Raw genomic sequence first — 26,210 nt, forward strand, 5'->3', positions numbered from 1 at the left:
TTAGCTTGTGAAGTGAGACGCGTCGGTCTGCACTCTGCTCCGACACTTCAACAAACAGCACTTCCCTCCTGATGGAGACACTGAAAAAGTATGGTAGACTGCCATCTGTTGGTGAAGCACTACGAGTTGATGGAACAGTTTTATCATCACATTATAAAGGTGGCACTGGATCACACAGCACTAAATATATTATCACTGGCTCTTCCAGAAAACATCAGATGAAAGTTTACAAACTTTCATCTCCAGTGTGTCTGAGTGAAATTGTGGATTAGAAAAACATGGAACAACTCTCTTGAATACATAAAGTCTATATGGTAACCACGTTTCATACATTAGGACTAAAACCAGCTGCCAATCCAACTAGAGCTGGCAATTTGAGTATTAGTAAAGTCCCATTTCTTTAATGAATTATTATTTCATTGACAGCCATAACACGTTGAAACATTCACATGACCAGAAGCTGCCAGCAGGGGGAGCCCTCTCATCTTTAAATCAGCAGGAGCAGGTGTGTTAGAGGAGCACATGTGCTTTCTTCCTGCAGTGGGAATCTGTTGTTATTAGTTATACTGCTTTTGTTTTATCATATTGAAAAAATTAATATGTTTGATAACTTCCCTATAAGTGAAAGGTGATTGTCTTACTGAGCTATCAAGAGACACGGCTGAAGTGTAGCTTGAATCTGTTCAGTGAATTCTATGGGAGCCTGCCAACATGTTTTCAATATTTCTTGCCACATTTTTACTGTAGCTGTTATTCACATCAATTTTCACTAACCTGGTCAGAGGTTTCCAGGACAGACTCACAGCCTGAGGTCCACTCCTATAGCAGAAACTTTCCAGGTCACCATGTGTACACAATCCATGTCCCATTGTTGTCCTCGCTCTGTAGCCTAATGGACACATTTATGTCCCAATATCAGACCATACAGTTACAGCAATTTGTGCAACACTGTCCACATAGCCTATTGACCCACTCCATATGAATGCACATGAATACATTTATGGCCATGTCATTTCTGCTGGCTGCAGAAATTAAGCACATTGTCACAGATTGTTTTTTGTGACAATTCAAATTTTAAGCTGTGAAGAGGCTTGCAGCATTTGGGTTTAGATGATGAAATGTCATTATTTATTTAATGTATTTGATATTTTAGATTATTATAATTAACAATAATATATTGTCCAGTCACAAGTTCCCATGTGCTGATGAATTAAATATTAGAAGTTGTAGAGTGTTGGTTGGACAAAACAAGTGATTTGAGGAGAGTCGAATTTAGACAATAGGGATTTTCCACTATGGTTTAATAGTTTTTAGACCTCTATGGAAAAATAAACTATTAGTACCACTACTACCTTAATCAAACATGAAAATAATCATTAGTTTCAGTTCTAATAAAATTTGATTAAATTGTCTTGCCTCTAGTCAGTTAACAACTATTTGCTCCTTGGCATTGTGTTAGCAAGGCATGAGTGTTTTATATAGAGCTGAAATCAATTTGCTGTGACACCAAATAAAATGCCATTTTATTAGTTGTTTCAGTCACTTAAATCAGAATATTTGCTGCTTTGTTATAATTTTATTCTGTTAGACTACTCATTAACATGTCAGGCTCAGACACAGTCTTCTAGAGAGGAAGTCGTCTGGACATGGATCCACTGAGAGTGCAGTTTGTCAGGGTGCAGAGGAGACGGTAGCTTTTGTGTGATGCTTCAGAGACGTGAACCTAACCACATTGGTTCCAACATGTATCTCCTGTTTCTGACATTGTTCTGAGAAAACATATTTGGTAACCACACCTTCCTCTGACTGTAGCTTAAAGAGCAGCATAGACATCTACAATATCTGTTTTCAGCAAAACGATCCTGTAACAAAACCTGACTTCAGTGCCTTCTCGTCAGTGGTAAGTCTTGATTAAACCAATTACACAGGTCTGTCAAAGCAAGAGTAACACCTGAAACATTAACTGAATAAGTACTGAATATTTAATTACAAGTCATACTATTTAGATTGTGGCAGTGTCCTCAAGTATTGTAAAAATGTTAACTTAAAAAAAATAACTTTGTTTACATGTGTCAAAACCAGTCAGTCAGTCAATCACGTCATCATTGTCAGCAATGAATTTTTAACCTTTTTAACTAGACAAATGTTTTGACATTTTGATTCAAACCTGACTGAATTTCACCCCTCTCAGCAGATCACTGTACTGTCACTTTACAACACAATGGAAATTTATTTATATAAGCCTATAGAAGACAGGGGAGCTTCAGATTTAGAACAAGGTTTATCCCCCCCCCAAAAAAAAAAAAAACTACAATGAAGAAAGTGTTTGATTTGATAGATTTTGATGTTTTACTGTATTTAATCTTACAGTGATCATTAATCTATGCAGCATTTTGCAGAGATTTGATACTTCATGTGGTGATTTAAAAAAAGAAAAAAGAAAATAAGACCTGGGTTAGCAGTTGTCAATAATTGTACCTGTAAATTCAAAGAATAAACTGTTAGGTACTTTAAATCTGACGTATAAAAAAATAACTATTTATCAGGGAAAAGACAACGCAATCAAATATATGACATCAATGTAAATTCACACATGGAGTATATCTGTTTCTTTGTGTGTGTGTGTGTGTGTGTGTGTGTGTGTGTGTGTGTGTGTGTGTGTGTGTCTGGCCCTGTCCAATGAAGAATTGGTGTGATTCGATTGAAAACAGTGACACAATGCAGGACTATACCAAAGTGAGTGAGAAACAAACTGTGTGTGTACCAACAGTGGAAGTGAATACTACAGTGTTTAATCTCCTCCATGCTCCAGGTGTGTTTTCTGCTGTAGATGATGATGCTGGCAGCTGTAACTTTGGCATCTCTGAGCCTCTTGGTGTGGGCATCAGACCTCTGCCCCGCAACCTGCAACTGTCTGCACAACTTGACCTCTGTTGTGTGTCCGCCCCAAAGACTGGACGTGATCCCCGGGCTGCCAGAGGACACAGAGAGGCTGTATGTCTCTTACAACAACATACAGGAAATACGCAGCCGCGGAATGGAGAAGCTGCTGGTATGAAACATACAGAAAAAAAAGAAAAAACTGCTGATAAACTGCTCAGGGACTCTCACAATAGGAAAGTCCCAAACTAAATGCTGCTTGTGCTCAACTGTCTGTCTATAGCAAATTTCCTGTGGAAAGACAGAGCCTTCATTAAAGACCCACACTTGTGGTTAAGTAGGGTTTCACATATTACACATAAAAGTGACTTGCACTTGTGACCTGATACACTTCAACAAATTAACCCCACTTTTATGGTTCATGTATGAGTAAAAATGGAAAATGGAGGGTTACTAACCATGAGACACCCACAGACAGGCCTATCATCCTTTTCTGCAGCCAATGTAAATGCGTAACTAGGTGAGGCTACAAAAAAGACAAAGAAGAGCTTTAAAATGACAGTTCAGTATTTTTGTAAAGAAGCAAATGTAGTTTCTGAGGTTAGGCGAGAAGATCAGTGCTACTCTTGATCTACCAGTGCCCCAAGTCTATTCAAAAAATATACCTCTGTTATTTAATCTGTCAGAAAACACTGAGGGATACAATAAATTACATTTTAATGCCCAACTATTTTTGGACAGGCCCAGTTGTACAGTTAAGAATGACATACTACATACTCCCTCTATTGTCCACAATATAATGAGCTGCTGCCTGGCCATGCTGTTGTGTTCCCCAAACATGTAGTTATCATACACCATATAGGCCTACTGTAGACTCCCAAGAATGTACTGTGAAAAGTAGTGTAAAAGTCATAGTCGCTTGTTGCTGGAAAAAAGTAAAACTAAGAGACCCAGGTATCCCAAAGTGTTTCTTTCTCTTTTTTTCCGATTTAGTTATTATATAGTCCTCTACACAGAGCTCCCTATAGTGAGTAGTCATGAGTCATGAGCAAACCATGGTGGTTTCCGGTCCTTATGCTGAGCTGAGACAGCGAGAGTGGTATTGATCATCTCATCTAACTCTGTGCCCTGAGGCCTATAATCATCTCTAAGAATATCTAATTATCACTTTATTACAGAATTGTTGCCCTTCAAAACCACATTTCTAAATCTTCTTCTTAATCTAAAACACCTCAGTGTTTTCCTGGGCTCCCAAGACATTAAAAAGCATTTCTTCCATGGTATTTCAATGCATTTATAGATAAAAGACTTTTCTACTCTTCCCCCTGATGTCCTGTAGGTCTTGGACCTGACGAAGAACAAGCTGAATGACTTCCTGTCCCTCAACCCTTGGCCCAGTATGACCAGGCTGTCCAAGCTCTTCCTACGTGACAATGGTCTGAGGTCTCTCCGGCCCTTTCAGTTCCTAAACTGCACTGCTCTCACCTTACTGGACCTGAGTGAGAACCTGCTTGAAAATTTACCGGTCGGATTCCTCCGTGGATTAGTTAATCTGAAAACACTCTATCTGAATTTTAACAAGATTGGCGTGTTACAGGCCGGTGGACTGGAAGGGGCGCTCGTCCTTGCTGAGCTGCACCTCAGCCATAACAACATGACACAGATACAGGAAGGTGTTTTTAAAGACTCCACAGCATTAGATAATCTTGTTCTGTCACATAACAGAATCTGGAGGGTGGATGAGAGCAGCTTCAGTGGAGCGACTAATCTCCAACATCTTGACCTGAGAGCTAACCGTCTGCTCACCGTTCCAGTCGAGGCACTGAGGAAAGTAAAGAAGCTGAAGTTTCTGAGTCTGAAGATGAACAGCATCTCAAATCTTCCAGATGACTGCTTCTCTTCACTAGGGCTGTTGGATTATCTGCATTTGAGCAACAATAAACTGACCACTGTGTCTGAGGGATCACTGAGAGGTCTGACCATGCTGCGTGAGCTGGACCTCAGTGACAACCTCATAGATTCTCTTCCTTCGAGGGTCTTCAGCAACCTGACCAATCTTGAGTCCCTTGATGTGTACAGGAACAGGTTGACGTCCCTTCCTGTGGACGTGTTCAGTAACTTGATCAACTTGACACAGCTGCAGCTGGACAGCAATCAGATCTCTGTCCTTCCAGATGGTCTGTTTGATTCACTGCCCAAACTCAGCGACCTACAGCTGTCATACAACCGCATCGTGGAGCTCCATCCTGCTCTGTTCACCGGGCTCAAGTCACTACAGAACCTGTGCTTAGACCACAACGCTCTGAGAGACCTCCCCCAAGGACTTTTCGACAGGACCAGTAAACTCAGAGAGCTAGACCTCAATGACAACCACATCAGTTTTACACATTCCTCAGTCTTCAATGGTTTGGTGAGATTACAGTCACTGAAGCTTTCTCATAACCATCTCTCCTCTTTACACTCAGATCACTTTAAAGAGCTCACCGGTTTAAAAGAGTTAAATCTTGATGGAAACAATATCGATAAACTCCCTCCAAACCTGTTCATCAATCTAGTGAATCTCACAATGCTGGATCTGGGTAACAATTCCCTGTCAGAGCTGTCTCCAAGTGACTTTGCAGGGTTGCCCCGCCTTAGAGAGCTCTCATTGAGCTTCAATCAGCTCGCTGACCTTCCTTTCAACACCTTCCATCACCTCCGCTACCTCCGCAGGCTTCTGCTGACGAATAACAGCCTGGGTAGCTTACACCCTCAGCTCTTTGCACATAATAAGCTGAGAGAGTTAAAGCTGGATGGAAACCAGCTGCATCACCTGCCACGTGATGTCTTTCAAGGACTAACAAACCTCCAAAGATTGAGTTTGAAGTCCAACCAGCTCAGAGCAGTGGAGAACGGGACCTTGGAGCCTCTGGGGAAGCTGAATGTTATCTACCTGTCAGATAATGTGTGGGACTGCACCTCTGAACAAGTTCTCTACATCAGCTGCTGGGTCAACACAAACACAAAAAAAATAGGGGATCGGCCAACCTGCTCCTTCTCCTCTTCATCAAACTCCAGAGCTCTGTCAGGGCCAGCAACAGCCCCCTTCAAGTTACAAGATTACTGCATTACTGCAAATGCTGCAAGTGGTTCACCAGCTTCATTTCCTCTAACACTCGGTCTGCTCTCTATTTTTCTCATAGCTACCAACCAAACATGAAATCCTTTGTAGTGGTTTCATCCTCTGTTTTTTCTTTGCTTCTCATCATTTCATGTTTCCTTTTTGTTTTAACCCATCTGCCGCCTACTCTTAATACACTATAATTTTCAATTACAGTCATTCAAAACTTTTTGATGAGATTAACCCAAGGACATTTATACAAACCTGTTGACATTGGTTTTGTTTGTGTTTTGGTTTCCTAAGGAGAAGGTCACAAGTGTGCTTGTGTGTGCATTTCATTTTGACTGTATTTCATTCAAAAGGACAAAGATTTTAAACTGTTGAAGCTCATTATACTGCATTATGAATGTCATTATGTCATTATGAATGTCAATAAAAAAGAGAAAGATTCAAATTTCAGTGTTTATCCATTTGACTCACAGTCACAAAGCTGAGATATAACAAATACACACTCCACAGGAAGAGCTAGAGAATATTCTTACAAAATAACTCAGTATATCAGTTTTTCTAATGCACACAAGGCAACTTTGTTTCCAAAACTCACAGTTGTCTTTCAGTAATTTACTGATATTCAATATTTTGAAAACAAAAAAAGGGAAGCTCTCTTCACGCAGTTTTAACCACTATTAGACTTAAATAGGTGCTTGAAATTTTTGGAAGAAAAAAAGTTATTCAATAAAGTCAGACTGTCATTATCCTTCATAGATCAGAGTAAGAATTTAACAGCTGCCAGTAAATATAAATCATGATGTGTATTCCTCGTGGTTTTTACATGATTTTCTTAGTTAGAGATTTTATTTCACTCAGTGACAATATATCTGGACAGTCTGTATCAGGCCTTCAAGTTCATAACTGTAAAACGGCTCACCTCAAGCTCTTTAACCTCTGACTATTTCACTACAAATCAATTCATTTGTTTTTCCAATCTCTCCATATTTTCCATAGCAGGCACAAGGAAAACATCTGCTCTGCCACCAGGGCAGATGTGTCTTTGCAGTTTAGCTTTAGATGTAGAAACACTTGTGGTCCTTCAGGTTCCTCAGGTAGGAGAAACTCTTCCCACACTTGTCGCACATGAACTGTTTCTCCCCGGTGTGTATCTGCTGGTGGGCCTTCAGGCTGTTGCCCTGGTTGAAGCTGCGTCCGCACATGTCGCAGCTGAACGGCTTCTCCCCAGTGTGGATGCGCTTGTGTCTGTTCAGGTTGCCCGAGTTGCTGAAACACTTCCCACATGTGGCGCAGCTGAACGGTTTCTCTCCGGTGTGGACCACCTTCAAAGGAGAAGGTTGAAAGGAAAGAAAAGATTTACAATACATCTGTCCAAAGTATCTGAAAAGGCTTAAATTTAAAGTCAGTAATCAAAAACTTAACTCGGCTTGTATTGAATCTAAAATATTAATGTAGGGTTAATTTTTGTAATTTACATAACAAGTGTCACAGGAACAGGAAGTGCCCTGTGGTGCATCTGTAACCTCATTCAGTGACAGGCAGAACTGAAAAAAGGTCTGAGAACTCATTGACCTCATTTCAGCAGTGTGAGAACTTTATGTAATATATCTGACCAAAAACAGATGTTAAAATTCTCTGACAATTGCCGTTGTTGTGAACAATTTTTTTTGTGTGTGAAGAACCGGAGCTGCAGTTTATGTCATGAGAGGAGCTCTGTAAAAAAGTTTGTTGTTATACTATCATTGGTAGCACTGCTATTTTCCCTTTACATCAGATCTCTGTGCATAGTCATCCATATTATTATCACATATTGATTTATAATTTCTCATAACAACATACAGATAAACATCTATTATATTCATTCAAAATTAATTTTAAAAGTCCCAGACTTTTGGACCCTCTGTAAATAATATAAATATATTGTTTTTGGTTTTAGGATGGATATAGTATATTTACATAACATGCCTACATGCACGCATACATACATAGACATACATATCTGTAAGAACTACTGTAAATATGTCAGTATATAGAATGGTAAAAATGTATATTAGGTTTGATATACTGTAAAACTGTGTTCTTCTATTCTTCTATCCTGTAAGTAATAAAAGAGAAATCAATATATGTACATGCATTACATCTGTGTGTGGATTTCACTTCAGCATATTTGACTGACTAATGTGCTTATTTAGGAACTGATTGTTGTTCCAAACAAGTTATCATGCCAACAGCAAATGAAGGGAAGGGGAGGAGTTCTCTCTGTTGATGTATCTGTCCATCATGATGACAATAATCAATGTAAACCTACCTGATGTGATTTAAGGCTGCTGTGCTGTGTAAACATGCGACCACAGATGTCACAGGAGAAGGGCCGCTCCCCGCTGTGTGTCTTCAGGTGAATCTTCAAGTAACTGGACGACTTGAAACTCTTCCCACAGAGCCCGCAGCTGTGAGGTCTGTCCACAGTGTGGTGCTGCTGGTGTGAGCGCAGGTCAGTGATAGAGCTGAGCCGCTGGCCGCAGTGTATGCACGTGCACGGGATAGTCGCCGCGTGCGTCTGGAGGTGTTTGCGTAGGGAGTCCACACAGGCCACCTCAGTGCCGCACGCCACGCAGGCCAGCGACTTCTCCCCTGGGTGAGAGGTCTTCTGGTGCATCTTCAAGGCACTCCTCTGGATGAAGCACTTGCCACAGGTCTCACAGCTAAAGGGACGCTCGCCAGTGTGTATCCGCTGGTGGCCTTTCAGAGTGTCAGCCTGGTTAAAGCTTTTGCCACAAGTCTCGCACCTAAAGGGCTTCTCCCCAGTGTGTATGCGCAGGTGGCGTTGGAGGTTGCCTTGTATTGTGAAGCCTTTGTTGCAGTACTTGCAGTTATAGGCCCGCTCTCCTGTGTGGACCATCTGGTGCATCTTTAGGCCGTGAGCGCGGTAGAAGCTCTTCCCACACTGCTCGCAGCAGAATGGACGCACCTCACCGTGGAGGCGCTGGTGGTTTCGCAGGAGCTGCTTCAGGGTGAAGCCTTTGCCGCAAACATCACAGGTGTGTGGTCTCTCACCTGGACATGGGAAGAATTTGTATTGTAAATCCAGGTGTCAAATATCTTGAGGTTTTTTTTTTAAGCTGCTCTATTAAACATTTTCATGAGCACAAATCACATGACAAGATGTGCTTTCAACCTATTTCACTGTCTGGTTTAGGCACATCATGACCACATTTCACAGCAGCAGATGGCAGCTATGTTTAGCAAACATGTCTAGCACCCACTGCACACCTCCTGCCCAGCAAGCAACTTGTGAAGAAAGTGAAACATCTGGCACCTAGAGTGCCAGAACTGAAAAATGTGTCAAAATGTGAGCAAGTATCTTATCTTATCTTTTTTCTCTGACATTCTCCTGTCTGTTGTCTGCTGCTTGTTGTCAATGTATGCACAGTGAACTGCTTCAACTGAATCGCCCCCTTGTGGACTAATAAAGTTGTCTGAACTGAGGATGTCTGGCCTGATGGTTAGTCTCACCTGTATGAAGTAGCATGTGTGTGTTGAGGCTGCGCTGGAAGGAAAACCCTCGACCACACTGGGAGCAGTGGAAGGGCTTCTCAGCGCTCGCCTCATGGACGACCTGGTGGGCTTTGAGCTGCAGCACCTTGGTGAAGGTTTTCCTGCAGTGTTTGCAGCTCAGAGGCTGCTGGCTCTGACCCTGACTCGCCTTCTTTGCTCGACCTCGGTTGGACTTGGCCTTTGCAACCCGTTTAGGTCTAGTGGTGTAGCCTGGGTCACCATCACCTGGATCCTCTGCCTCCAACTAACAAGAAAACAAATATTAGGCTTTGTTGTTCATTCATTTCCTTTTGGACCACTTATTTCTCTTTTGGTCAAATCCCTAATGACATCACCATCACATCAAAACATGTGGGTGTTGTTCTTTTTAAGAGAAGAAACCATGATTGCAAGTTTAATTATTTACATTATTAAGATAGGGACACAAAACATTATAAAGAGACAAATTAAACAAACTATTCAGGTATCCATCAAATCAACCTGGTAATCTGGATCGTCATCGTCGTGGCCCATTTGGTCTCCATACTGGCCAGAATCAGGAGACAACTGATCAGCAAACGCCTCAAATCCTTCCTCCTTTATTATGACAGGCTGGATACTGTCCTGAGAGAGACAGAAAAGTTTGTGTGGACTGATGTAAGATTATAAATAACCACAAATAAAAGACAAAGGCAGAATTTTACAGACTTTTGGCATATTGCTGTTTTTCATAGTTTGGTATTTTAGACTCTGCTGAAAAACAAACAATCTCTGATTCCCAGTTTGGCCGACTGGGAAACACATCTAGACAGGGAGTAGGGGCACGTCTCTCTAACCTTATTCTCAAATCTCAACTGATGTGGAAAGCCTTTCCAGATGAATGACGGCATTACAGCCACAGATACCGACATTCACACACAGGTTCAGCCTCTGCAGAGGATGAACATCTGTGTGATACAAGACAGAAACTTACCTCATATGTTCTGCCTTTCCACAGGTGGATTATTGGTGACCTTTTCACCCCTGTTTCACCAATGGTCACAACTATAAAAAAAAAAAAAAAAAGTTAATTATGAGGAAGTTTGCTTTATCAGACGAAAGTTAAAAGCAGACACAGAACAAAGACAGTGGAGACATGAAACTGTTTTCAGTCTGTCAACTTCTTTTTGGTGTCAAACTAGTCCACCATCAGTGCAGTGACATTCACAGAGTGTCAAAGAAGGAAAAACAACGTCCGACTCCTTACATACATGGTCATTACCAAACAGAGACTTTTTAAAGTATATATTTTTTGGCTTTTTGCCTTTATTTGATAGTACACAGTAGAGATAGACAGGAAAGGGGGAGGCAGGGAGAGGGGGAATGACACGCAGGAAAGGGCTGCCCGAGACGGGATTCGAACCGGGGCCGCCTGCGGTGAGGACTGTAGCCTCTACATGGGGCGGCCGCTCTACCCACTGCGCCACGCACCGCCCCCCCAAACAGAGACTTTTAAAGAGGATTTTGTTACCTTTAGACAGAGTAGGCTACCTGTTTCCCGCTGTCTCCAGTCTTTACGATAAAACTAAGTTGAGCTCAAGGGGGCAGTTGTCGGTCTGAGAAGTGAAGCTCACTTCCGCGTTCAAAAAACTGCAATCCCCCCGGCTTCCTCTGGTGGCTGGTGTCAGAAGGGAGCATTCTCCATAGAACCCCATGTTAAAATCGCCGACTTTACATCCTCAATAAACATGTTAAAAGCCTGGTGTCAGAACGTTTTTTTTTCTCAATCGATAGTTTCTACCCCCGCACACACTCTGAGGGGGGTGAATTTTTTTTTAACTCTACCGTTTTACTGTTATTAGGTTAAAATTCTGTCCAATTAGAACGCAGAAACGTTGAGTGACAGGTCCGAGCAGCTCCGTGGACAGCTGCTCCGAGGCCAGTGGGCGGGTTCTCGGCCGGTAAATCCAACATGGCGCTGTTCAGGCCGCCATATTTGAGTCACAAAAACGACTCCCTAAAACCAATGGGTGACGTCACGGGTGCTACGTCCATTCTTTTTACAGTCTATGGTTGAGCTAAACTAAGCTAAGATATGTTAATAAACTAAAAGCTAAATTAGATTAAACTACAATTATCAGCTGTTGGCTTTAATCATTATGTTTAATGGACACTTATGAAAATGTCCATCTTCTGTTTTGCCCTTATGTGCTTTAACTGGTAGCTCTTCCTTTTTTTTTTTTTTCAAAAAGATGATTCAAATACAAACTTTAGTTGCCAGTTCTGTAATTAAATCTGATGTGAACATTGGTCATAGGCAACACAGCTGATTTTGAAGTGTTAAGACAAACACCACAGTGGACAGACAAACTCATCACCTCTGATACCCCTTCTCCCTGAGCGGTGGCTCATCTGGACCAAATCCTCCTCTGCTCCATTGATTGAAACTCTCCTGTCCTCGCTCGGTCCACTGCCGTCCTGTGTCAGGTCCTCCGCCTCCCTCTGACCTCCTCTACCGCTCAACACCAGCTTCAGCTCTGTCTCTGCCACCTCCAGCCTCTGCCTCAGGTCCTCGATCTCTGCCACACCCTGCGACACCTACAGGGCAAAAACAAACAAGATATTTACATTGAAATCAAGCCATAGTCAGGATTTGGTGTTTTTGATTTGTTTTGGAAGTGTCAGATGTCTCACTCTGTTTGTACAGTGGTTGCTATCCCTTTAATATTTATTCACACCGCTTTAACAGCCAATGCTTCTTTCCCTCAATTAAAGCACCTTGCTCATGCGGTAGCCTTTAACTAATTTTGCAGAGATAGAGACAGTCTGGTGACCTGCTGACATACTTCTGACTGCAGCAGCTCAGAACATTCGTGGAACAGCTGGCAGATCTTCTCCACAGTTTCTCGCGCCAGAGACGTCATGAAGACACTGAACTGGATCACCTGACAGGAACAAGACGACCACTGTTAGAGGCAGATGAACAGGTCAAGACTTGGGTGACAATAAAATTGTTTTTTTTTTTTTTAGATGATTCAGACATGTTTAAGTGTAACAGTTTTGAATAGCTGGAGGCTGAAGTTGAAGCCTGCTCAAAGACATTGGGTACTGACATCTGACAAACACTACTGAGACCAATGCAAGTGTAGCTGAGGCAATAGCTGCAGAGTGACAGTACAACTTGTAAGAAGTGGGCTGAATGACGTGAAATGGTTGAAAAAGACCTGAATTGTTGAAGTTCAGTGTTAAAAAATGTATGACAAAGTGAAACTGAGCAGAGACCTTCAAAGGAAAATACAAAGAAAAGAAAGAAAGACAGTAATTTACATATTTTACAGTGGGTATTTGGCAAAAATAACTGTATACATGCAAAGTATGTCTCCTTACAAAGAGAATAGATAGATAGATAGATAGATAGATAGATAGATAGATAGATAGATAGAAACCACATCAATAGACCCAATATCCCAAATTATGTCTAGGCCTATATTTTGTGCTAAAGCAGAACACGTTTAATGTCCGATAATTGTTTCTGTTTTTTCACCTGGAAGATGAAAAGTAAGTAGAAGAAAGGCGATGCACTGACCCCTGTAGCTATTTCATAGCTATTGCCTCATGTAGCTGTGAATACCTTCAGTATTATTGTTGTTGTTAGGGTGAACGTCTTCAGCATACACACTAACACTAACAACAACAACAACAACACCACACTTTACACTGTCAGCCGTTCCTAACAGCTCCACTCACCTTGTCCTCCGAGCAGCCTTGTGTGTTTTCACCCGTAACTTTGGTCATTTCAGTCACAGTCGTGTTGACCATTATCTCCAAGATGGAGCCGACCTGCGCCTCCAGGTCCGACATCCTGACGAGCTACCGGCTCGGCTCCAGCCGCTGCTTCTCCGACTGGACCGTGGCCGTGGGTGCAAACCGGTGCAAACAGCTCCAGACGCTACAACATTGTCGCTATGGTGAAAAAACTCGTACCAGTCACAACACGGAACCCACCTTTTACTTCCTGGTCGAGCTCTTCAAAATAAAAGCCCGACCATTCTCTCTCTCTCTCTCTCTCTCTCTCTCTCTCTCTCTCTCTCTCTCTCTCTCTCTCTCTCTCTCTCTCTCTCTCTCTCTCTCTCTCTCTCTCTCTCTCTCTCTCTCTCTCTCTCTCTCTCTCTCTCTCACACACACACACACACACACACACACACACACACACACACACACACACACACAAATGAGACGCTGCAGAAACACCGGAAATCATCATATAATACAGACTTACAATAGGGAATTATCTTTGATATTGCATGAGTTTTTCTTCATTGGTTTATGATTAATAAACTATTATGAATATAAATAGTGATGTGTGGCTGTTTCTGAGCGAGGACAGACAGAAAATGCAGGTCATAAAAGACGTAGTACGGCCCCACATTACTCTCTCCCTCCTGGTCAGAAAAACAAAAATACAGATTACAGCTCTCTCTTATGGGACAGAGAAGAATCTGACATGAGTTCATGTTCTGTTCACCACACAGAGGAAACTATTATGCACTTAAGTTAATTTACAGTCAAGTATGCTGGCATATGGGGAGGCTCTTTCTTTTATAATTAGATTGCTTTTGTCTCAACCTTTTTTAAACTGATGGTTGATTTGTCATGAGAAACATGTGTAAGAGAAAGGTATTATTAAAATGTATGAATATTAATTTCATATTATTCATGCAAATAGCTGGCATCAATCAGGGCATTTGGCCTTGTAATTACTGTAATGTCAGTATGTTTTACCAATATGTTATTTTGAACAATTAAGTTAAAATGCACTGTGTAGGGATGGTGGCTGGCATTGGCTTTGAGCTTTCCTTTTTAAATGTTCAAAATAAAAGCTATAGTGTCATCACCTGGACAGCTTTTGATACTTTCAGATTATTCAGTGTTATAATTATTTAGGCTTATTTGGACATTATTTATCTAATGCACTTTGCTGTTTTGAATTTATCACAATCCAGTACTAAAAAATATAATTTAAACAGACTTTTTTGTAATGCAGTAGTTTTGGACTTATGTTTGGCTCTTAAATTAGTCAATTTGCACAATTTTATATTCAATTTTTATTTTTAATGTTTCATACATTCAGCAGACAGAGAAACACTTTTATTGAAGACAAAATGCCTGAAATGTGATCTTTGTAGTTAATGACCAGAGGTTAGTTGTAACACTCAGAATGACCAAGACCAACTTTATGGACTTTATATTTATCAGAAAAGTTCTTTAGTCAACAAAACATCTTCTGTTATTGGACACGTTGTTCTACTGGGGTTTATTGGGTTTTTTTTTTTCCTGCAGCCGCTCTGGGTGATTCAAGATCTACCACAGGTTAGTGATGCTCTATCTTCAGGCCGTTGGAAGTGTGCTCTCGAGCACTTTCTGCTATTTCTCAGTACAGTTATGTCTCTTGAGCAACCTTGAATCTGAAAATCCAAGTCCACAGCTGCTGCAAGAATATGGTCTTACTCCTGTGTGGACCTGCATGTGAAACTTCACGTGTCCCAGCTGCCTGAACCTCACTCCACACACTTCGCACTCATACGGCTTCTCCCCTGTGTGGATCCGCAAGTGTCTGAGGTAGTTGGTGTAGATCCTGAAGTCCTTGCCGCACTGGTCACATTTATGTGGTTTCTCCCCAGAGTGCTGTAGTTGATGGGACTTGAGAGCCTGGCGGATGATGAACCTCTTCCCGCATGTGTCACAACCAAACGGCCGTTCACCTGAGTGGATCCTCTGATGGTAGTCGTATGTGGCTTTGTGGAAAAAGGCCTTCTCACATATTTGGCAGTTGTACGGTGTCTGACCTGTGTGGATCAGCTCATGTCTACTCAGTGAGGTGGCAGTGTCGAAACCCTTGTGGCAGGTCTTACAGCTGAACGGCGTTACATCCACTGTGGTTCTGTCCCGTCGATAGATGACTCTGCGGTTGCCTCGCCGCTCCCGACTTCGTCTTACACCCACCCGTCCTTCTTTTTCATCATGGACTAGCTTCTGGTGTTTCTGCAGCTGGCAGTTGTACAGAAATGTCTTTCCACACAGGTCGCACATGAAGGACTTGGAGGCACCGTGAAGGAGCATGTGTGCTTTCAACTTGTTGTCCTGCATGAAACTCTTCCCACAGACTTTACACTTGAACGGTTTTTCACCAGTGTGAATGCGAATGTGTCTCCTCAGGTTGTGTCGAAGGGTGAAACCTGCACCACATGTCTCACATGTGAACGTCTTCCCTCTGTGGACCGACTGGTGTGCCCTCAGCGATCTCCTCTTCACAAAAGCCTTGCCACACTCGGTGCATTTGAATGGATGTTCTCCAGTATGAACACTTTTATGGCACGTCAGGCTGAAGGCGTACCTGAAACTTTCCGCGCACTCTGAGCATTTGTACGGTCTTTCGGTGGAGTGGACGATCTGATGAGCCTGCAGGCTGCTTTTAGTTTTGAAACCCTTTCCACAGCTGGAGCAGATGAACGGCCTCGCGTCTGTGTGTACCACCTGATGAGACTTCAGGTACATTTTCTTTTTGAAACTCTTGTCACAGAGCTGGCACTTGAAGGTGACGTGCTTCCTCTCTTCGTGGCGCAGCAGGTGCTGCTCGTAAGTCGCCGTATTCCTAAATTTCCTGGGACACTGGGTGCAGGCAAAAAGCTTCTTTTCTTTGTGAATGTTCACGTGCTTCATCAGATGGAATTGCCGGCCGAAGCTTTTGTCACAGATTTCACATACAAACGTGCTCTCTTTCCTCTTTACTTCTGCTTCCTGGGTGTTTTGGACGTCAGTGTTTTTGGATCCTGTCATGTGCGTTGTGTTACACTCCCCTGCAGTGCCTAGGCAGAAGTAGAAAAGAAAAACTGAGCCCACATTTCCACATTCACACTACAGAGGCACAAGCTTTTTTGCGGCAAAAGATATTGTTTTGACACATAAAATCATTATTTCAATGAATTCAGTGTTTCACAATTACTGACAGGTTGTGGAATTGATGTCTCATGCATCACATTGTGTTGTATGCACTCAATTCTGGAGTCTGTTTTGCAATGTATTAATATGGATATCTTTTCTATCTATGATGTACTCACCTTGTGTCGTTTTTAGTGAAGGCCCAGCGTCAGAATTCATCTGATTTGTCCCCTCTCTGCTTCCTGAACAGAAATTAATGAATGAAACTCAATGAATGAAACTAAAGACATTTTAGTTGTTGCTGAAGTCAACTGAAATTACTGTAACTGATCTGTTTCCAGTATTAATGAAGTATCAGCTTCCCAGGTAAATGTTTCACTGATTCTTGGAAAATTGGATAAAACAGGTTTTAATTTTGAAAATAAAAAGTTACTTAAATGACAAAATCTAAAGGTATATCATTATAGACCTTGGTCTTGGCAGTACAGCAATGTATCGGTGCAACCTCCTGATTTTGTTATTTTTTCATAAAATAGGCGTTTTTACAGCTATAACTTTGTTTTTGTTAACACCGTCAGACACAATAAAAGGCACATTATTTTGAATTTATTTGGTCTAATTGGTATTTACAACACATTTTTGAATTAAAAGAGACTAGTACTTTAATAACTCAACAGCACTGAGGAAATGTTGTAAGTATGTTCATTTAAAACAAATAAAAGTCCCTCTGACGGTGGTGACACTAATCTGACGGTGGTGACACTAATCTGACGGTGGTGACAATGGCTTCATTTACAACATACAATTCAAAAATTAATACTACCAAAGTCAATCACTTCTTGCTTAACAAATTTATTTAAGTATTTGGTCCAAAACATAACAATCCTGAGCAGTATGAACACATTTTCTTCACCGTCAGACACAAAACCTGACGGTGGTGACGTCTGACGGTGGTGACAAAAATCTACTCTTTCACATGATATGCATGAGTTGTTCACATTAGCCATTTTGTTTTCCTCCTGTTGCTAGCTACTTCAAACCCCTTTTTAAAAAGTATACATTAATGTCATAATCTAATCTAATATTTTTTTTACAAAAGAGACGGTGTTGACATGTTATGGTTGCGACAGTATCAGTGTCAACAAATATGAACCATTTTAAGAGAAAATAGCAAACTTACAGGAGCTTGAGTGATCTTAAAGCATGCTGTAGAGCTGAAGGTTTGAAAAGGGGGTCCTCAGAAATATTGCTGACCTTGTATTTGCCTGATTTTATTGTTTTTTATAAATATCTGACGGTGGTGACGAATATATGGGACACATTTTCAGCAGCCACAAAGTAATAGTAAATATTGTTCAAAACTCACTTTTTGTAGTTTTTAATAAACATTACAATGTAATCTTTCATTTAGTAAAGATATTATTCAATTAAATTATTACTTTTTGTTTTTTTAATCAAGTTGAAATTATTAACCCCTATCCGAGGACAACTGATTTTGTAGGCCATGGGCCAGCATATAATCATGAAATTAATACAAATTAAAAATAAAACCATAAAATAACCTTACATGTGTGCAAAGGACCCCCTGAGTATAATCTTTCTTCTTTTTATTCATGACAATGTTATTCATTTCCAACAGAATGAGCACTTTTCTTAGTGGGACATGTTTTTGCCAAAGTTTCAAGAATCAGTGGTTTCTTGAAAATCTGATGTACAATGAAACTATGATTAAAAAAAAGATGGGTAATATACAATAAGTTATGCATTGCTACTCTGTATTTGTTGAGCAAATTTGATAATTTTTATGATTTCATCTTGAAGCTAACTATGAAAAAGCCTGTGTTAATTAATGACCTTCAGTATGCAGCTTTATTGCTTTTAATGTCATGTTGATTCTCATTAGCTGTGATCATAGATTATGTATATTCATTTTTTTACACTGTAGAAGTCATCTCGTTTCCCCACCTACAACATACATACTTTTAGTACATGCTTTTTCTCCTAGTAACTCACCAGCATCACGTCCACTCTGTGGCGCAGTGACAGGCGATGGATCAGTGACTCCCTGTGACACCTCATCCGTTCTTGCTTTTAACATCCCAAGTGGCTTCAAGGTGCAAATCAGCCCACTCTGCTCAAACAGCACCGGGCAGCCACTCAGGACGCTTTCTCTCCAAATTCGGGCATTTTCAAAGTTTCCAGTCATGGTTTTCAGTTGGCTCTCCAGCTGACACACTTTGGCCTTCAGAGTCTTGTTTTCACTGTGCAGCACTGAGGACACTTGGAAGAAAATGGTGTTTATCTTCCTGGTTGCCTCCCTGGCCAACTGCTTATACATGATCTGTAAAGTTAACGGAAAAAGTCAATAAAAATGGGTGAAAACTTAATCCAAAGTGGTTGTATAACTGCTAAATAATGTAAACCACCATTCAGTCTATTCCCTTAGAAGGGCGTCGAATGAAGATCCAATATATTTAATTGATAAAACAATGTGTTTCACATAATTATCTGTAATCAAGAGGACAAGGCTGGCTTACAGGTGAGAGCAGTATTCACATTTGCTACTGACAGGCAGGAGGCATTTTCCTGATGAGTCACTCTGGATGTGAAGCCAACTGAGGCTTTCAGTTTAAATTTAACCTTTAATCAATTCATTTCTCCACTAATAATTTAGCAAGTAATATTTCAGAAAATGTACTTCACAGTCTCCCAGAAATAACACTGACAACAATAACAATGTTTTTGTGACTAGTAAGTTTACAGAAGTGGAGAGTCTTTTGAACTGACGGGATGGCGATAACGTTCCTGCTAAAAACCAAACTAGTTTATCGGCAGTTACAGTTCAAATATCTTGTGAATAAAGCAATGCATCACTCAAAACCAAATAATGTAACGGTAACTTAACACCCCGTAATAAAACGTTGTAACAACGTGTTAATTTACAGTCTATGATTGAACTAAAAGTGTCGCTTATTACGGTACATGACATGTCGACCTTTATCTTGGAAGTGTTTGCCAGTTTCCGTGTAAACCATACACGACGCCATCTTTGATTACTCGTCGTTTTACTTCAGTTTACTCGGTCAGTCCAATCTCCGCCAGTTCAAACGTCTCGGACTAGTATGAGAGAGTTAACAGATAGATAACAGTACTGATATGATGGATAAAAACCGCCACATAAATAACACAAACCGTTCACTCACCTCACGTCTTATATCTGGTTCCTTTGCGGGGGTTTCTTCATTCATTTTCCCGATAACATCCACCGTCGTCTGTATAACAATCTCCATGATGGACTTTGTTTCAAGATAAAACACAGAGTTTTCTGACATTTTCTCTGCTAACTTCAGTGCTCACTGTTTTGGGAGAAGACTGCTGCAGAGTCGGCGCCATTGACTCCGGAGGCGGAAGTGACGCTAAACATAAAAGCCCCCCCATTTCAAAATAAAACTCAAATTTGTTTTGATTGCAAAATTTCTTTTAATTGCAAGAACGAGCAAAAAAAATATAACAGACACGGCCTTTTAGGATAAAGCTGTACATTCTACGAGGTACAGTTTTAATTAGAAAATAATCACATTTTAATAGCATTCTCTTGCATTATTGTGAACTCACAACATAATATACTATGAAACTGTTTAAGAAATCTTTCAAAATAATAATATTAATATAAACTCAACTAGTAAAAGAGAAAATGTTTCACTTCTTAACTCTTCTTTACACATAGAGATGGAATTTTTGCAACATTTACCACCTTCACAATATTTACAGAGGTACCTCAGCTCAATGCCTCTGTTTCACAAGTGTAACTTTGAGATTTTAAGACGGCCATAATATCCTTTAAAAGGTAAGCAGCCCCATCTATTATTTATCACGTGTTAACAACTGGGGTTGCTGAAGCAAAAAGAAAATTCAGAAAAAAACTATAAATGCCACAAGCATTGCTGCTAACCTCTACTGTGAACGCTCTGGATGAGAGTAGAGCTGCTACTGCTACTTTTACAATCAAGTACTGAATTAGATTAATGTGTTTAATCCCTTAACTCTGATATATCAAGAGTAATGACCAGTTATGATAGCCCTCATGTTAAAAGAATATGAGGACACACAAGTACCCCTTTGTATTGCGAAGATGGCGCCTGGCGTGTGGCAGCCTGTTGCAGCAGCGCTTCATGTCTAACTTATTCAAATTCAAGAAGCACAAGCAAATATTTTGTATTTTCACTTAACAGTTGCAACAATTCAACATCTCTTCGAAACTTCAGAACAGATTAATTAATTTCAATGCACCGACTCTCAGCAAAAATGAATAAAGACAGAACTAATAACATTATGTTTCGTCAGTGTCCCTCTTGCTCAGCTGAGTAGTATTTTGTAATTTTGTTTCCCTTAACACAACATATTGCCACTTCATTGATGGCCAGGTTAACACAGGTCCTCCCATTTGTCAGCCGAGCATACAGATGGAATCACATCACCTGTGAGCCGTCACAGCTGTGCTTCTTCAGCTGCCTGGAGTCGGAGAAGCCCTGGCCACACTGCTGACACGAGTAGAGCTTCTGCCCGGTGTGAACCTGCATGTGCGACTTGAGCTGATTTGACTGGTGGAACTTCCTCTGACAGTACAAACATTCAAACGGTTTCTCCCCCGTGTGGATCCGCAAGTGTCTGTAGAAGTTTCCGTCTGTTCTGAAGGTCTTGTCGCACTGGTCACATTTGTATGGTTTTTCACCGGTGTGAATCCTCTCATGCTGCTTCAGGCTGCCGGCGTGGAAAAAACGCTTCCCGCACACATCGCAGACGAAGGGCCTCTCCCCCGAGTGGCTTCTCTGATGATACCCAAAAGAGTATTTGTTATGGAAGGACTTCCCACATATACTGCAGTTGTACTCCTTGTGCTCGCTGTGGCCTCTCTCGTGAAGTTTGAGGGAATACGCAGCGCTGAAACCTCTCAGGCAGATTTTGCAGCTGAACGGTTTCACCAGATTCTTGTTTCGCCGTCGGGTCTGGAAATGTCTTTGCGTTCCGTCTATCTCCTCATTCCTATCAGCATGCACGTACTTCTGGTGTATGAGCAGCCTGCAGTTGAAGAGGAAGGTCTTTCCACACAGATCGCACATGAAAGGCTTCCTGGCACCGTGGACGAGCATGTGTGATTTGAGCTTGTTGTTGTCCGAGAAGCTCTTGCCACAGTCCTGACAGGTGAACGGCTTCTCTCCTGTGTGGATGCGAAGGTGCCTCTTGAGGTTGTTGTTCAGGCTGAACCTCCCTCCACATATGTGACAAGTGAACGGCTTCTCCCCCGTGTGGACCACGCTGTGTCTTTTCAGAGCCGTGCCGGTCCTGTACGACCTGTTGCACACCTCGCATGTGAACGGAGTGATGCCCGTGTGCTTCCTCTTGTGCACCGTCAGGGAGTGGGCGTATTTGAAAGTCTCCTCACACATCGTGCACTTGTATTTTTTGGTGTTGGTGTGAACTATCCGATGGAAGCGAAGAGTGTCTTTGCTCTTGAACTCCTTCCCACATGTTGCGCAGCTAAACGGTCGTTCCTCCGAGTGCACGGCCATGTGACACTTGAGCTGGACAGCCGTCTTGCAAACCTTGTCGCAAAACTGGCAATTCAGCATCTGCTTCCACTTCTCGTGGCGTAGGAGGTGGTTCTCCAGAGACTGCTTGATTCTGAATGTTTTCCCACACTGGTCGCAGGCGAATGGCTTCGGCGGTTTCTGCCGCTGGTGCCGCTTGAGGTGGTTCTGAAACGACTGCTCTTTCCTGTACGACCTTTTGCAGTGAGGACAGGAGAAGGGCAGCGGGGCTTTACTCGCCTCGTGACGCAAAAGGTGATTTTCCAGAGACTTCTTCTCCAGGAAGCTTCTGTCGCACTGGTCGCAAGGAAACGGCTTCTTGTGCACCCGCATGTGTTTGTTCAAGTCACCCTTCCAATGAAACCCGAGGTCGCAATGTTCACAGAAAAAACGCTTCACTGTCCGTGACCCTCTAGTTCGCAACCTCTCACTTGACTTGGTTTTGCTCTCTTCAGTGCTGTTGTCAGTGGAAGCTGGAAATGGAGAGAAAAACAAAACAAAATGAATGTAATATTATTTGAAAATTTTGATTCAACATTAACTTTGAAGGATGTATCCTCTACAGATTGATATTTGATATAAACTGTGTGCATCATGGGAGAACCAAATGTAATCTAGTTGTACCTTTTTCATATTTGGAGGGTGCTCTCCTGATCCTCTTTGATCTCCCTGAAGGCGCCTCCTCCACAGGTTTCTGTGAATGTCAATAACAGGGTTTCCGCGGGTCATTAAAAAGCATCAAAAGTCATTAATTACTGCAATAAATATCATGGGCTTGTTATTGAGCTATTGTAATATTGTGAGATTTTGACATCATCACATCCCTATAGAGCACAAAGAGCAGAAAAATAGGGGGATGATACAATTAATCTACAGTTAAATTAAACATGGGTGAAGAAATAGAGCATTTTTAGGTGGTGGTACTGTAGACTTTTTTTTTTTTTATCGGTGTCGGCAAAAATTGGAATCAGCAGGTCAGGCTTTTTAAAAATCGGTGATTGGTGATCGGCCATAAAATTGCAATCGGTGTACCCCTATTGGTGTGATAAACATGCGGAACCAAGAAATTGGGTATGTGTATGTATACACACGCACACGTATAGTATTTGCAGTCATGGGTATTAAAAATGTTTGAAATTGCATTAAAAAGGGCATTACTGTGATTAGATCTTTAATGCATCCTCAATAGATCTTGGGTGAATTCATAACTGTTACTGAACTCAAGAGAACAATCATTTCACCTGAGACAGATGTTGACACCACATCCCTCCATGGAGGGAAAATAAACACTAATATAATACTGTGTCTGGTACAACTAGTATCATCAGAAACAAAGACAAATAAAAACTAAAAACACAGTAAAACAGTCCAGACGTTAGATCCCAACATGTGGCTGCTTCTAGACAAACACAACTTAATCAACACCCGACCTTTTCCGGTGCCGAGTCGAGACCACCGACAGAGCTGGAGTCTGGACTGGGGACGTCTTGAGGTGGGGACCCTGCTGTATTGAGGATGAGTTGTGTTGTTGCTGCGGTCTCACAGGCAGCGGGCGACGGTGTAGGGGGGTGGGTGACGACCTGTAACAGCACCGTGGGATCAGAGGTGACGCTAGTGCCCACAAACACCATGGCAGGTTTAGGAAGCGCCCCAGACTGGGCTGCGGAGCCGGGTGTGATGCCACTCTCCGCTGCAGCCGGGGGAGACCCTGAGGAGGGCGCAGCAGGTTTTAGGGCAGTTTGACGGGTGGAGACTGAGAGCGCTGGTGCTCCGGCTGTTGGAGAGACAGAGAGACAGCATGTCACACACATCTACTTCAGTTCAGTGGAAACTGGCTCATTAAACAAAGAGATAACCAGTCCATAAACTACTGAACTTACACACAGCAGCTACACTCACTGCATCTCAAAACAAACACATGTGTGAAGATTTACTGTGTAGTGCTGTTGTTTATCATTATGCATGAAGTATAAAGTAAACACAGTTAACATGTTTTTTTTTTTGTTTTTTTTTTACAAATCTCTAATATTTTGTAAAATCAACAGTTCAGATATGAATAGTCAACTACTAAACCCCAGACACAACACTCAAATACACTGAATTTGATGTCACATCAACCTATGAAACTGGAACTTGTTTGTTTGTGTTTTCAATATCGAAACTGATCAACTAACTGATCAATCGGCTAATTATCGCAGCTCAAAGAGAATCTAAGTGTCAGTAGCTCGAGTCTCAGCTCCTAAACTCTTCTAAAGTCTGCCACTGTCACTGAGTTTCACGTTGTTGTGACTGATCGATTGGTGGCACTGGTTATTGATAGATGGCTGCCCCCCTCTCACCGGTCACAGAGCCGCCCTGGTCCTGCAGCAGGACGCGGGTCTGCCCCCCCTGAGTCTTGTCGCTGATGCTCCTCAGCTCCCTCTCCAGCTGCTCCATCTCCCGGCCGAGCTGACCCACCCTGGCCTCCAGCTCCTGCTCCAGCTGCCCGGCTTTCCGCTGCAGCACGTCCTCCAGCTGCTCCACCTTGGCCCGCAGAGCCTCGTTCTCCTCGGACAGCTCGGAGGAGAACTCCGCGAACACTTTCTGGATCTGGACCACCAGACACTTCTCTATCTCCTGGATCTCGCCGAGCTTCGCCCCTTCCCACTCCGTGTTTGTTGGCGCCTCTTTCGTCCAAACATCCCTGAACACGGACACCGCCGCCTGGATCGCCACCTCCACGGCCGACGCCACCTCGCTGCCGAACCGCGCCTCCATGTTTCTGTTTCAGCGTGAGACGGAGGCCGCAAGCTCAACTCTCATCTTCACTTTCAAACTCAAGACTTTTTTTGACAGTCCTCCAGACACAGGAGGGTTCAACAACGCATCTTCCGTGTTCACGTAACATTAACCGTCCTATATGCTGCTGGACCGTGCACCCCTGAAATGAGTCCGTGCCGCACTTCCGCTTCCGGTGTCACGTCTTCGCTTCACAGTAAAAGCTCTTGCAGCGGTTCATAGACTGTATATAAAAGAACACCGGTTTTAATAAGTTATTTTCTAGACTAGCATATAAATAAATAAAATAACATCTCAATGAATATAGATGATTTTAACTATAATTTAACTCTATATTTCACAATAAAGGCTCAACAATATAAATAAACAACAACTAGATATAAATAAAAAAGCTGATAATAACCACAATAAGGTGTGAAAGAACAAAGAAGCTTCATTGTTTTCAGCTTTCCAGAGTTGCTGGAGCAGAATTTGAAGTACAAATAAGTAAAATACAGATTTTATTTGTAATGGGTTGTGATCAAGGCTGGATTTGTGATCAGGTAAAATGCCCTAGAAGCTGAGGGGCCTAAAAGTTTCTAGATTCATCTACACCACTGGGTTGGGAAAGCTTGATTTGTGACAAAAATAGGATATGATTTGCGCCAACAAACAACAACTAAGGTATAGTCCAGCATTATTATCTAATCTACTGACCCTCTCATGCGGAGGGGCCATGATGAACTCAAGACCTTTAGATAGTCAGTGTATGTTAATCACAAATTATCAATGAAATATCTATTAACATTAACATCAGTACAGAGACTTCTGTTCTTAATATGCTAAAACACAAATTGTGCTGCAACCAACAAAAATAAGTTTTTTTGTTTTTTTTTAAATTATGTATTATCATCTTTCTTATTTATTATTTTCCATGTCCTGACCTGGGCTGCTCATGTGGGTAAATGTAACCCCCCCTGAGACACTGTATACATCAGTCTATACAATAAACTTGACTTTAATAATGTGATGACATGAAATACAGGAGGAAGCAGACTGATGCTGACTTCCGTCACCTCATGTGAGGTCACACAACTCACTTATCTGCTTCACAAAAACACACACACAATCATCGTCTTTCAATATCACAATTTGTATTTATCAATTCAAAGAAACGACTGTACAGAGTCAATGATTTGCAGTTGGTTCACATCATTTCATATATAATACTGGTTCATTCATTCACCTTTTTCCATGTTGGTATTTGTGTCGCCCCTGTATGTTACAGTGATTGTATAGTGGAAGGATGGGACTTGAAGACATGCACAGCAGTACTGTAATAGAGACTATGTCATTCATGCAACCTCTTTGTCCTGATGTGTTTGTGTGGAGGATCTGTGGATCATTTTCAATTCGCTTTTTGG

At 41.8% G+C, this 26,210-nt stretch overlaps 5 protein-coding genes across 6 annotated transcripts; 1 reads left to right on the forward strand and 4 right to left on the reverse strand.

Annotated features, from left to right (window-relative positions):
* Positions 1–2,833: 2,833 nt before the first annotated feature.
* Positions 2,834–6,079, forward strand: LOC310996287 (uncharacterized protein; the record flags this gene model as incomplete). The annotated part of the gene is made up of 2 exons (XM_083985664.1): positions 2,834–3,052; positions 4,220–6,079. The coding sequence occupies 2 exons, from the start codon at positions 2,834–2,836 to the stop codon at positions 6,077–6,079; spliced, it is 2,079 nt and encodes a 692-aa protein (XP_083841790.1).
* Positions 6,080–6,517: 438 nt separating this feature from the next.
* Positions 6,518–13,493, reverse strand: LOC310996464 (uncharacterized protein). Its single transcript, XM_083985869.1, has 8 exons — positions 13,250–13,493; positions 12,349–12,447; positions 11,881–12,100; positions 10,497–10,567; positions 10,025–10,147; positions 9,503–9,788; positions 8,298–9,043; positions 6,518–7,311 (listed from the first exon to the last, which is right to left on the reverse strand). Exons 1-8 carry the CDS (start codon positions 13,361–13,363, stop codon positions 7,045–7,047), a joined length of 1,926 nt encoding a protein of 641 aa, XP_083841995.1. The 5' UTR covers positions 13,364–13,493; the 3' UTR covers positions 6,518–7,044.
* Positions 13,494–14,647: 1,154 nt separating this feature from the next.
* LOC310995325 (uncharacterized protein) lies at positions 14,648–19,843 on the reverse strand. Of its 2 annotated transcripts, none has more exons than XM_083984341.1 (4): positions 19,645–19,843; positions 18,455–18,782; positions 16,621–16,683; positions 14,648–16,368 (listed from the first exon to the last, which is right to left on the reverse strand). In XM_083984341.1, the coding sequence occupies exons 1-4, from the start codon at positions 19,771–19,773 to the stop codon at positions 14,927–14,929; spliced, it is 1,962 nt and encodes a 653-aa protein (XP_083840467.1). In that variant the 5' UTR covers positions 19,774–19,843; the 3' UTR covers positions 14,648–14,926. The 2 variants fall into 2 exon arrangements, with proteins under 2 accessions (XP_083840467.1, XP_083840468.1); XM_083984342.1 differs by having other exon boundaries at positions 19,650–19,838.
* A 451-nt stretch (positions 19,844–20,294) lies between these two features.
* Positions 20,295–22,428, reverse strand: LOC310995488 (uncharacterized protein). Its single transcript, XM_083984556.1, has one exon. It carries the CDS (start codon positions 22,360–22,362, stop codon positions 20,911–20,913), a length of 1,452 nt encoding a protein of 483 aa, XP_083840682.1. The 5' UTR covers positions 22,363–22,428; the 3' UTR covers positions 20,295–20,910.
* On the reverse strand, positions 22,376–24,908 carry LOC310996288 (uncharacterized protein; the record flags this gene model as incomplete). The annotated part of the gene is made up of 5 exons (XM_083985665.1): positions 24,369–24,908; positions 23,460–23,803; positions 22,654–22,723; positions 22,422–22,502; positions 22,376–22,380 (listed from the first exon to the last, which is right to left on the reverse strand). Exons 1-5 carry the CDS (start codon positions 24,784–24,786, stop codon positions 22,376–22,378), a joined length of 918 nt encoding a protein of 305 aa, XP_083841791.1. The 5' UTR covers positions 24,787–24,908.
* Between the last annotated feature and the right edge of the window lie 1,302 nt (positions 24,909–26,210).

This window comes from Trachurus trachurus (assembly GCF_905171665.1).
Source record: "Trachurus trachurus genome assembly, chromosome: 13".
NCBI classification, from domain to species: domain Eukaryota; kingdom Metazoa; phylum Chordata; class Actinopteri; order Carangiformes; family Carangidae; genus Trachurus; species Trachurus trachurus.